Source organism: Tyto alba, unplaced genomic scaffold, assembly GCF_018691265.1.
Source record: "Tyto alba isolate M040663 unplaced genomic scaffold, T.alba_DEE_v4.0 Super-Scaffold_5, whole genome shotgun sequence".
NCBI lineage: Eukaryota > Metazoa > Chordata > Aves > Strigiformes > Tytonidae > Tyto > Tyto alba.
In genome coordinates, this window is record NW_024881326.1 from 14,768,669 (window position 1) to 14,781,849 (window position 13,181).

The 13,181-nt window shown below is 39.9% G+C and overlaps 1 protein-coding gene across 1 annotated transcript; it reads right to left on the reverse strand.

Annotated features, from left to right (window-relative positions):
- Positions 1–1,115: 1,115 nt before the first annotated feature.
- On the reverse strand, positions 1,116–12,634 carry CHMP1B (charged multivesicular body protein 1B). The gene is made up of 8 exons (XM_033001320.2): positions 12,497–12,634; positions 9,805–9,902; positions 8,980–9,126; positions 8,237–8,305; positions 7,762–7,869; positions 6,721–6,764; positions 5,795–5,867; positions 1,116–4,770 (listed from the first exon to the last, which is right to left on the reverse strand). The coding sequence occupies exons 1-8, from the start codon at positions 12,510–12,512 to the stop codon at positions 4,726–4,728; spliced, it is 600 nt and encodes a 199-aa protein (XP_032857211.2). The 5' UTR covers positions 12,513–12,634; the 3' UTR covers positions 1,116–4,725.
- Between the last annotated feature and the right edge of the window lie 547 nt (positions 12,635–13,181).

Here is a 13,181-nt window from a genome sequence, read left to right on the forward strand (position 1 = left end):
GAAAAAATACTGGTTGACAAGAAAGAAAGTACTGAGCAGTATGCTGCCGTTAGTTCAAACCAGGCCTGTGCAATAGACAAATGCAAATGCTAAAGCCAAAAAATGCAGTGTACTGCAGAGAGAATCCTGAAACCAAGGTAAATATTTCACCAAATCAAATCTCAACATAGGCAACACTTTCAGTAAGAAAATGAAATTTTCCATTAAAATACATTTTCCATCAGTACAAAGTGTGTGTTTCCTTCTCACAGGAGAAAACAAGAAACACAACAACTAAAGAAACCGAAAAGGACTTAACTAAACAATTTGAAACAATTTTTAAGCACAAAGTTACTCACTACCACACTCCTAACAGTAGATCTAAGTCCCAAATTAATGCCTGAAGACAGCAAAGAATGTTTTGAAGTGCATTTAGCGAATATGGCTAGGTGTTGGCACAGCGTAGCTGGTGGCCCTGTGCAACATGTTTCCAAATTGTATTTTCTGCAACAGAGCAGCTTTTAGGCAAAGACCCAATACAGGCACGTCCTACTGAGATTTGATACTGCCCAGAAACAAAAGTTCCACAGGAGACACAGTTCCTTAAAGCAGCTAGTGAGAACTCTGCAAAGTCCTCTTTGTTTTAAGAATTCAGAAAAATAATGATTTATGTAGGACCTATGCAAAAACAAAGCTTGAGGCTCCCTCTGCTGGTTCCCAAACAACAATGGAAGAGAAAAATAAAAATGAAATATTTTCAGTTCTGGGAAGAACAAAGTCAAAACCACACCATCTCCTGACAGTTTTCCACATAACCCCTTGTTATATATGGTAAGGGCAGAAAACCTTATAGATGTTTAAGCACAAGGGATACACTCCATACCACACTAAGCATTAGGAAAAAAAACAAACATACAAATTCAAAATTGTGTTTTACGTTGTTATACTTAATCTCTCTCTAAATTGTTGTCCCAAATCTTTTTCAAGAGTATCCACTTTATGTTTTTCTCAATTTGTCTCATAAAGATTTAATGTTCTGATTAGCTTCTCACAGGAAAATATCGATGGCATCATGACATCTGCTTGTACTAAGCCCCACCAGCAAACAGCCATATAACCTAGGAAAACGTCTGAAATAAGCGTCTGTACAATTTTATTTACCACTTGCAGTTACATTTACAAATTGTCCCATACAAGTAAAGCAGTTTTCAAAATGAACTCTACCAGAGCTACAAAAATTATTCTCTTCTCTATACATGTCACCAGCTTCAAAATTTATTTCTGTACACAACTGCTGATTATACTAACAAAATTTCACTATTTTTTGGCTCTGAGGATCTCCATAAAGGCAACTTGATCATTTTATCCCATTGCAATCAAGAAAGTTAAAGTTCTTGTTCTTCCTTCCCTTCCCTCTCCTTTCATCTGAGGCTTTTCATGGCTTTCAGTTTTGGAATTCAAATGAATGAAGTCTAATGCTACCATACACTACCAGTTTTAGTAACCAAGGAAAAAAAATGTAGAGCAATACCATCTTGCAACATTTCAAGCAATGTTTCACTGTAGATGTGCCTGCTGATAAGCATAAATATTGAAATATTATCTGGTAATAAGGTTACATAAAAGCACATACCATTTATTGAAATTAACTTCTGCAAACACATACAGTCAACTTACAAGAAACACTAGCAATGTAGGAGTGAGAAGCCAGAGTTGTTCAGGAAAGAGAAAATGTTTTGAGGAGAACGTGAATGGAGGAAGGATATGAAACTCAAATATTGCTCTAAGAGTAACTTTCAGTTTCAAGCATTTCCACAAGACTTGAGAAAAATATATACATTAAAAATGTAACTGTTAAAACTTTCTGAACACCAGCTCTCATACACGAGTGCTTCTAGCGAGAAACCATTTTCCCCAGGAGAGGGCAGGAGATCTATATACAGAAGCAGCCAGTACAAAATCCTGGCCTCACTGAAATACACAGCAATTCTCAGAGTAAAGTCAGAAGGGCAAAAATTCATTGTTTCTAACACGTATTTCCACCCAAGTCAGCTGAGCCTGCTTACCTTTTTACATCATGGTCCCACAGAGGTAACATTAATTATGTCAATCAAGCTTTTATGTTTACTTGTTAAAAAAATGATAGTGGAAATCTATTCTGGTACTGGAGTTAGGAAGCCTGGTATAAGATTGTAACTATATAACAGGCTGTGTATAGCCACCAAGATAAGCTTATTCAACATTTACTTCACAGCAATCTAATCAGTCTCATCTCCCTTTACTTTTAAATTCCTCCAAAGCCCCAAGGCTCATGGCAAGACTTCATACTCAGAAAATCAAATACACAGGATCGTGGAATTGTTGTCTACCCCTCCAAATAGCTGAAGAATGGCCAGGAACATTGTAAAAGCAGCATAATCTTTAACATTAAAATAAGTCAGACAAGCTAGCTGAAGTTGTCTAATATCAAAAACTGACAATCTCACTACTTTATGGTACAGAGCCATCAACAAGCAGCCACAAAATAAACTCAAATGTGGATTTATTACACAACAGTAAGGTTTCAATCCTATTGTGATATGAAGTAACTGAATATCAAAAAAATGAAGTAAGTTCAGCAAGGCAAAGGCACACACACAAGCAGTTACCACAGTTGTGGGTAACCTGGTTGCATAGATATACCATTATGTTTTTGTTTTGTTATATTGTTCCGAAGGAGCTAGGGAAAAAAAAGGTAGTATATAGCCCCTTTTCTAAGATGTTTTATTAATCATTTGAAAGGACTGTACCAAGACACAGCTGTGAGTACACAGTTTTTAAACATCTTCCATTTTCTCCTATTTACAGGAGGGACATTCAAGGTATTTGAAAGAAAGCTGCATTGAAAATCAATGTAAACAACTGAAAAGATCATATTTTAAACAAATTGTTTTAGCTTAAGCTGCCAGTGAGAGACACACAATTCCACAACGTTTTTGGTTGTTTTGTCTACCTTATTTTCCTTATCTTATTTTTACAGTAGCCTTGAATACTTCAATATGTAACGTCCTGCTAAGCCTTCAAAGTGATTTCTGTAACACATTCAAAATACAGTTTGAAATTTCTCTGAAATGTTTCATCATTTTCACACATTTTCACTGAAAAAAACCTGCTTGACTAAAAAAGCGAAGTATTTTTTTTTCTTAAATATTTCTCCAACACTGGAAAACCCATGTGACCCTGAACACCAGCAAATTAAGAACTAATTCCAAGTCTAGTGCTTTGCACCTTCTCTCGCTCCTACAAAGAGAAAACAAAAAACTGAGCCCCAAAATCAGAATTTTAACATCACTGTTTATGACAGCACAACACAAGTAGTGTCAGCTACAAACTTCTACAACCATTCCTTTACTTCACAACTGCAGCAAGAGTTTGAAGCTACTGAAAGCAGCCAGCAGATCCTCTTACTGTGCAGGAATAGAAACGGATCACTAAAACAAACTAGCTTCCCCATACAACTGCAATATTAGAAATCATGTTATTCTGTCTACTGAGAGCAACATTATATCTTAATAAATAAAGGTTGCTCTTAATCCAACATAACTCCATCTGACTGAGCTGGCCTGCGCTACTCATCCACTTCGCACCTGCTGTGAGGTGCAGAGGAGGAAAAGCTGATCTAAGGGAGTACTCCAGTTACAGAAGACAGGGCTGGGACTTCGACTCATGAAGAGAGGAGCGTGAAGATCTGAACCTGAGGGAGAGCACTCTTGTATTTTTCATATATGGAAGAACACTTAAGTGTGGAATATGATCACAAGACTTGTCGTTACATTAAAAAAGTGACTAGATTAAAAGCCAAGACAGAGCAAGAAGGAATGGAGAAAAGCATGATTCAGTTACTTCATACAAGGCTTCTCAGCTTGAGTCTATAAAAATGGATAGCACGAGCTCCCTATTAACAGAAACTAGATGTTATGTTGGTAGAACAGAGGGGTGAGTGCCATAACTGGCTGCACCCCAGGACACTGAGAAGAAAGCAAAATGGAGAAGATTCAGCACCTGACACTAAACAATGAACAAGCTCCAACATTCAACAGAACTGACAGTTGAAAAATATATTTTATTCCTCCTGTACTGAAGTGATGACATCATACATGCTCCCAATTATATGAAAATAGCTTTTGGTAACTCATTTTTGAACTAAACCACTAATTTCAGCACAATTACCCTAGCTCTAAAAGACTAAAGAACTCAGACTGAAGTCCACTTACTTGTTTTAACAAGCCTATTTTCCATGAAGTTCACGCTGTCCACCTTTGCGTGTTCCATGAGTTTGGCTGTGTAAGAAAGTTATCTACAACAATCATCTGAACTGAATACTTCAGTTCTCCAACCATAAACAGTTCTCATAATTTTAAAAAAATCACTTCATAATTTAAAATATGTATCAATGACACTCTGCTTTTCTTCTAGCTAAAAGGTACCAACATTACTAGCTGACTTAGAATATCAACTTGATTTTGTGAAAAAAGCTTGCAAAAAATATATCAACTTCAAAATGTACAGAAAAGGACATTAGAGAGCTGATATTTTTGGGTTACTTAATGTATTTTAGAAAGAATAGCAAGCTAGGAGTGAAGAACCCTATTTTAGAAATATTCAAACACTTAAGCCATACTGTATACACCTTTCGAGTGTAGTGAAGGGTTAGTTACAGAAAGGGTATTTTGAAAGCATGTACAAAGAACCACAGCTCAGATGAACTTAAACTTGATCACGTAGGCGGGCCAGTCTCTGTGACAGCTCATCCTGCAGAATTGTAAAACACAAATAAACCAGCTATCAGTAATATGAAAATTAATTTTTGCAATGCTCTGCAATGGTCAAGCAATTTCATGTCCAGATGATATGAAATTATCCCATCTAATAGTCTTAACAAGATTTGCTTGAGACATCAAGAATGGCTGTACCTGGTGAGACCAGAGGTCCATACAGCTATCTTATCTCCAGCAGTGGATACAAACACAGAAAGTAGAGATAAGGTTGGTTTGGAGTTGGTTTTTTTATGTATCATCTTTGCAAGTGCAAATTGGCTCTTACAGAACTGCATCTTTATTTGGATGCAGCCTTGACTGACCAAGGCTGGTATCTCACTGAACTGATGCAGCCAGATAGAAGTAGGTCTAACTGGTTTAGGGAGCTTGGTACAAGGTGAAACCGAGCTTTTCAAAGAACGTGGGATACTTGGGGCTTTCCAAAGATTGGTCAGTAAAAATGAGGCTCACTAAAGCCTTATCCACAAAGACAGGATGACAGAAACAAACTGTTCTCTTTCCATTCCCTCAGATATATTCCCCTAGAATGGGAAAAACAACTCACCAAAAGATCTGCACAACCTTGACATGAGGATTTGCCCACGCACAAGAAATTCTAAGCTGTGCATCTAGAGCAAATGTGGAATCCTTTGCACTAGTCCTGTAAGACCTTTCACATATTAAAGGGGAAAAAAAAAAAAAACAAAGGCCTCATGTATGCTATGGGGAATGGCTGGACTCATTACATTCGGAGTAGGTAGAAAAGTCAATTTTTTGGAACTCTGTGAAATAACCACGCAAAAATACACCTGAAACATCTAAACTTTCTGGATATACTAAGTTAACAAATGTATTGTTAAAATTATTTTGATTGCAAGACTGTTTTAACTACATATTATATTCTTTGGACACCTAAAATCTAATTATAATTTAGCAAGCCTGTTTTGACCAAGTGAAGCATTAATTTGCATACCCCATTTCTCTAGAAAACACTGATTTCAACTGAATCTAATGTTTACCTGTTCTGCTGAGGCAACGCTTGTACCAACAGAACCTGTCTGTCCTTGAGGTAGTTCCATGTTCAGATCAAGACTAATAGGAGAAAACAAAACAAACAAAAAACCCAAGTCAGGCATACATAGCTAAAGGAAGAAGCACAATAACTGACAAGCAGAGGAATCCTGAGAAAGCACTAGGCCACCAGCATCCCATGAATGCTGTACTCCAGCTAGTTAGACAACTTGACTGGTAAATGTGACTCATTACCAAGACAACAACTATATATACTTGTCATATATTATAACTAGCAATAGCTAAATTAATTCTGCTTAATCAGGACTGAGCAAGATTGCTGTTTAACAGAGGTATATCAGACAGGGCATATGTATGAATGATGAAAAGCTCACTCATTAAAAAAAGTGTTTTACTAAAAAAAAAAATTTTTGTCAAAAGTATTTATCCTCAGGCTAATGGAACAGCACTTCCAACTTATGCATCACTAAGAAGGCAAAATTCTCTGAAATATTTCAGTAGATCCCCAAAGGCTTAAATATGTTATGATGAACTGTTCTGCAATGTCTAGTTTATCAGAGCAGAACTACAGGAAGTTTTAACATGGTAAGTGGAGAAAAAAAAGAGGAAAAGTGTGGAGAAACACGGCAAGAATTGCTAAAGCCAATACAACTAAATAATAAAATGCTATCCTGGCATGATTTTAGGCTTTTGTATGATCACCCTTGCATCCTGACATTCACAGTACCTTTGAGTAAAAACAGAATGAAATACTGGCAACTAAACTATTACAAGAATGATGTCCAGGGGTAAAAGGAAAATGGTGATGATTCTTTGCTTCCAAGAGACAGACAAAACAAGGGTATCTGACCTTCAAGTTAACCAGAAAGGCTGGTTATTTATTCAAGAAACAGTCACTCAAAATTTTACCTACCCTGCTTCATCTGCCATTTCCTGTAGAAGCATATCTACTTGGTTCTAGAGTAAAGAAAACAAAATCAATTGTTGCATACTGTAGTTTATGACAACCTCTTCCGTTAAATCTCAAGAGAACAGAAATTATTTTAACCAGTTAACTTTTACAGAACATTTTTGTGCTTAACCACCAGAGGGCCCTGTATGAACTCAAAAATAATGAGCAGAGGTGATCAGCCTGTTAAAATCCCATTAATTGAACTCTAGCTGCTGAAATAGCGCTTCTAAAGAATTAAACTTAGCTGTAAAAAGCCCCAAACATATAATTGAGTATTTCAAACGTTGATTATTAGCTACTACAACACTGCTTTGCACAACATGGAAAAAAGCCCATCTCCAATAGATTTGATTTATTGGATTTGGGTTTGGGTTTGTTTATTTTATTTACAAAGCACTACCTCCAGTAAATTTCTCTCTGACAAGTTTTCTGTTGGAATAGCACGTTTAGCTCCTTGTGGAATAGCACATCGGGATAGTGGCTAGGAATTCTTAATTATGTCAAGCATTGTTTAAAGATTTATTGTAGTAAACACATGTCCATAAATTGAAAAGTAGGTAATTAACTAACTTTCCATTGCACATACTACTACTAATTTGGTGGTGAGTATTGTAGTTTTGTTAATATCAGTGAGTTAGAACTATTGATTTTCTCACAGCATATTCCACTTTGATAATTAATGCTGCAGTGTCTTCAGGTTCAAAAGTTCATTAGGAACTCATCAAAATGCTGCTTAAGCAGTAGGAGGATTAAAGTTTTCAAGATATAATATAAAATAAAACCTGCTATAAGTATGAAATAGGCAAAAATACATATATGTGAAACTCTGTACTTATGATTCTAATTTGAAAGTCTCTTCATCACAAAGAAGCACAAAGCGTAAGTGAAAAGGCTCCAGTTGCTCTATGTCTCAAAGCGGGCAGGAAGAGAATCAGACGTTTCCATACAGTTTAGACACATAATTAAAGATCACCTTTCTTAAAAAAAATGTACTATTCTTACTTGTGGTGTTGTTAGCGTAGTAGTGTTGCTCATTGTGTCTTCCATCTGTTGTGTCTGAACGTCTAGTGTTTCAAACTGATGTTCAAATTTATCCATTAGAGCAGATATCTATAAAAAATACAAATCAAATCAATGATCTGCAGATAAAGGAAGAGAAATACCTCTTAACTGGCAAAAATAGAATCACACTACAAGAGCAAGCAGCTTCTGGAGATCAAAAGCTTGTCCCCCTTCCCTCCCAGCATCAACTCTGAAGTTGACCTAAGTGCGGTTCAAGCAGGTTGGTCAGGGCACTGTGCAGTCAAGTTCTGAGCATCTTCATTTACGAAGACTTTACAACCACACTGGGCAACCTGTTACAGGATCTATCAACCTCACCGCAAAACCTTTTCTCTTGACTGGAATTTCCCTTTTTAATTTCCCATTGTCCTTTCTGCTTTTGATGTGCAGCTCTAAGAAAAGTAAGCCTATTTACCTTTTCCAGGTTCATGCTCTTCAGAGTGGCATCCATAGACTTAACTACCCCTGCCATCGACTTTGTTACCTGAAATAAGATAAAAGGAACCATTAATTACAAAGAAAACAAGCAGTTTCTTACCAAGCTCTCTTAACACTATCCACAGAGTTTCTACAGTGTCAAATAGTAGGGCACACATATTGCCATCTAGAATGCCACCTTTTTTTTTTTTACAGCTCCTACCATTTTGAATTCTATAAATTAACTCACCCACTTGAAATATGCATTCTGAGCTGAAATTCACTACAATCTGAGGTGTATACGGCATTACCTTTTGTGGGTCTTGAGACCTATCAAAAGTTAAGGGATATATTTGATATATGGATTACATGGCAGAATAAACTCTCTGGCTGAAGATCAATAGCGGATGTTAAAAAACTATCTGAGCTAAAAAAGATTTCTCAAATCACAAGTCCTGAGTCATGACTTTAAGTCTTTGAAAGGGGAGCACTATCTTTGCAAAATAATCTTAACAGCGTAACCTGCAAAACACATGGAGCATGAGTAATAACAGCTAACAGAAGTTACAAGCTACAAAACATAGTAAAGACCAGCTGCCAGGGGATTCTAGTACCTGATTTACTATTGACTACATCTGAAACCAAAACTGAAACTTTTCACCTCATTACAGACAGAATTAAGTCACTTTCAAGACGACCAGAAGTTTCATCCTTGCATCAGATTTGCAAAAACAGATTTACCTTGCCCATTGTCACGGCAGTCTGAACTCTTGCTGCTACAGCATCTACCCTGGCACTCATGCGCAAGAAATTGATGGCTTGATTCTTCTGGCGGATTGCATTTTCTGCATGTATTCGTGCAACTTCCATGTTACCCTTCTGAATTGCCTGTTGAAAAAAAATAAAAAGCATTTTAACTTGCCCTGCTCTTATAAACATCATTTCTGAATAGCCTATTTTATTTTTGAAATAAGCATCAATTCACCACAAAATCTTTTCTATTAAAAGATAAAATAAACCCTTCCCTCCTCCCCCCAATAGTTTTCAAACTTTTCTAGATTGGGAACACCTAACTTCTTTCTAAGAAAGGTTTCTAGCATGCACATCATGTAGGAGGTTTTACAGAGTTACAAGAACATAATTTTCTCATTTCTAAAACCGTTTTCACTATCAGGACCCAAAGACAGATATAGTTGGTATGACTGTATCCCATGGACAAAAATATATTCAAACTATTTTAAAGTTCCTCTTGATAAGCCCTTTTAACACAAGATGATAAACATTAAGATTAAATATTTTTAACTTATAGAACAGCCTGTAATGAAATACATATGAGACAGTCTTCTCGGGAAGCAAATGCCACAAGCTATACAAAAGGATACACAAGAATGTATCCTCATGTTTATTAGTAAGTCAGGAAAGATTTAGTCACATATTTTAAATCACGAGCATCTACTATAGTATTATTAGCATGCATGCCAGGAAAATGGTAAAAACACCAGATATATTCCCATTATAATATGTAAACAATAGATCTAAAGAGCTTGTTTCAGACTTGCTGCTTACCTTCTTAATTTTAGCTTTCTCAGCCTTTTCTTCTTTGTCGCATTTTTTTGAGTTCCTATTGAGTTCCTTCGCAGCAAACTTCAAATTAAACAGGTGTTCTGCAGCGCAAGTTAAGGGTTCAAGCATTGGATCAATCCTTTCACTGTAGTATTTTGCTCTCCTGTTTGAAGTGCTACCAAAACTAGTGTATACTGTTTCCCCATTAGTGATATTAAAATATGGAAAACGTTAATTAAGCCAGCCCTTGAAATTCATGCAATAAGACCTACCAATCTGTCACTTATCATCTGGGTTCTAAAATGTAAGGCCATAAAAAAGTATGTTTAAATCCCAAACTGACTCCATGTATCATCAAGCCTATTTCAGACTGATAAATACAACAAACCAAACATCCCCCAAGAAGAACTGAAAGTCCTACTCTGGCAGCTACTTTCACTCACACACCCAGAGTCCTCAACTCTCACTGAAATGAAAGAGCAGTTTACTGGCTGTCTGGAACCTCCCCATCCAAAAAGAAGCCACCAAAGAACAACGAGACAAATTAACAGTGTAGTAGCAAACTGGCTTGGCTGACCATGCCCAGGTACAAACCAGGAGGCAAGGCTGCCCCTTCAATCCACAGCATGATCTCAGGTTTAAATTGCTCATGCAGCTCCTTTACAGAGCAGCCTCCCAGCCCTGGGTTAGGGGAGTGATTCTGGGGTCACTGACAGCTCCATCATATGACTTTTGGGGAAAGAATACTTAAGTCAGCAAGAGAAACTTTTCTCTCTAAGAAGTTCAAGTTCTGCTGAAGCTGAAAGCTCTAAAAATACAGCAGAACAAGCCTTCATAGTGACTTAGAATGTCTGCATTAAACTGTTACCGAGAGAATAAAGTATGTGCTATAAAAATCACAATTAAAACCCTATATTCTTAAAGTTCTGTTGATGAAAGCTTCCAAGTAATATCAGTCTCAGACAAAAAGGAAATACAAAGCTTTATAGGGTTCTTTCATGCCACCTTTTGATATCCCAAGAGGAAGATGCAGCAAGTACTAAGACACTTAACAGTTAAGTGGAAGCACATAAAGCTGAACATTATGAGGTACTTGAGGTTTCTTTAATATTTCAAGTATGTAAATTATTCCAGAATTGCTTTTTTCCTTTAAAGTCCAGCCATGCATCTTAGAGTTTTGACAGCAACCTGAAGGCATTAGGAAGTCTGTTGATATATTTGTTGTCCTATGCCACAAACTTCACAAGAAGGCTACAAAAAGGTAACTGCTGTACCCATATACCTAGGATATCCATTAAGATAAATGGATTAACTAAAATTGCTGCTTGTATTTTTATTTCTTTGCTTTAAAACGTAGGTCACCATCCCTTTCGGCAGCAATAAGTATATTGCATTGAGCCACAGACCAGGTAATTTACCAAACAGGAAAATACTTTTACGCTGTTCATTCAAGTATACTTCAGGTCAGAGACCAGAACAATCAGGTAAAACATGACATCACCTATTTACACTGATTGCACTGAAACAGCATTTCAGAGCAGTTTATTTTGAAATAATTTCCTCAGTTACTCACTTGGGGCATTTACTTCTGACATTAAAATAGCTCACGCTGCCACCTCCATAGCATTTCCACCCCATGACGAGCACATTCTCGCTCCTCCCTCGAAAGGTCTTTCTCTGTGTGCCATAACCCAAGTGAAACTGAACTTCCACCATTAACTGTGACTCACAGTCCCCTGCTCCAGCACTCCCATCAGTCCCTAAAACAACTGACAATGCTGAGCACTGCCAGCACATTTCAGCCACATTGAGACCTCTGTAATCTTTAAGGGTTTTTGCCCCTGTGTGTGGATAGTTTTATACAGCAAGAAAGTTTAAATTTGTTCATAACAGTTCCCCCCCCATGTATAACTTCAACACCAGGAAACACAGACAGCTTTGTTCAGCTGATCGTGGTCACTGGGGGGACAGCTGATGTGTTAGCCTTGCTGACATCCTTCCAGTCTATACCCAGCACTAGATGTACAGCATGTCAGATGTCCCTCGTACACATTTTGCAGTTCTCTACACTGTAAATTGCTTTTTCTACCACAGAGACTGGGCTGCCCCTCAGTGCACCACAGCCCTGGGAGAGGTGACACCGCCTTCCCCCTCCTCGCTCCCCACCTAAGGTTAGCTGATCTCGGCTTGGAAGGAAAAACTCAACTTCCCATTCCCTTCTCCGTGCATGCAGGGAAGGCAAACCCGAAATTCACAAAGCGCTGCTCCCGTCACTCACACTCTTCTCCTCCTCCTGGAGGAGGCCCTCTGAAGCGAGGTCCCTGTTCCCCAACTGGGCCGCCCTGCTCCCCCAGACACCGCCGCGATAAGGGAAAGAACTCGCACCGTGGGGCGTCCCGGGGGCTTGCTCCCCGGGTGGAGAAACCTCGCCCGCCGCCCCCGAGCAGGCACCGGCCCCGGAAGCGCCGGCTCTCGGCTCAGCTCGGCCCAGGCCGCGGCCCCCACCCCGCGAGAGCCGACACCCGCCGGGCCCCCGCAAGGGACCGCCGCCAGCCCCGAGACGCCAACAGTGACCGGGAGCGGCCGCACCGACGGCCGAGGGGGCTCCGCACCGCCCCCCCCCCCCCCCCCCCTCCGCCCACAGCGCCGAGCTCACGGCGGGGGCGCACGGCCCAGCCCCGCGCCCCGAGGATACTCTCCATGTTGGACATGGCGGCGGGGCGCTCCGGCCGCGGCCGGGCGGCGGCGGGGGGGGGGCGCTGGGGGTGCGAGGCGGCGGCCGGCGCTCGTCCCCTCCTCCCTCTGCGCTCTCCCGGCTCCGGCTTCCGCCCGCCCCGCCCCGCGCAGCCGCGCCGGGGCCGGGGGCGCGCATGCGCGCGGTGCCGCCTGATGGTCACGGGCGCGCGCGCCGCCGTTGGTCTCCTGAGGGCGTCTCGACCGCCTCAGGCTGTGCGCGCTCTCCCTCAGCGGCTCCATTAGCCCTCCCACAGCAACTATAGCAACTTAAGTGAGTTATTAGTGCATTTCAGAGTGAGATGTTAGCAATCCTTAAGGAAAAATTGCAAAGTATGTTAGTTTTAGAGGAGAGATACTGATATAAAAAGTTCTGGAGCTGAGATCAAGAAATGTGTTGTCTAACCTTGAACTGCTGACATGTGCATCTGCATGGTGATCAATACGGTAGGCATGTAAGAGCGTGCTAAGCTGGAGCAGCACCCAGGCCCGAGTGCCTGCTGGCAGGGGTGTGGAGAGCAGCATGGGGACAGGGCAAGATCGGCGTGACAGTTCCCCCGGGGACTCTCCAAGCAGCCAGAAACTGGTGATATAGGTACCTCCTGAGCCACACATATCTGCACTGTCCCGAATTTAATGGCTTGATG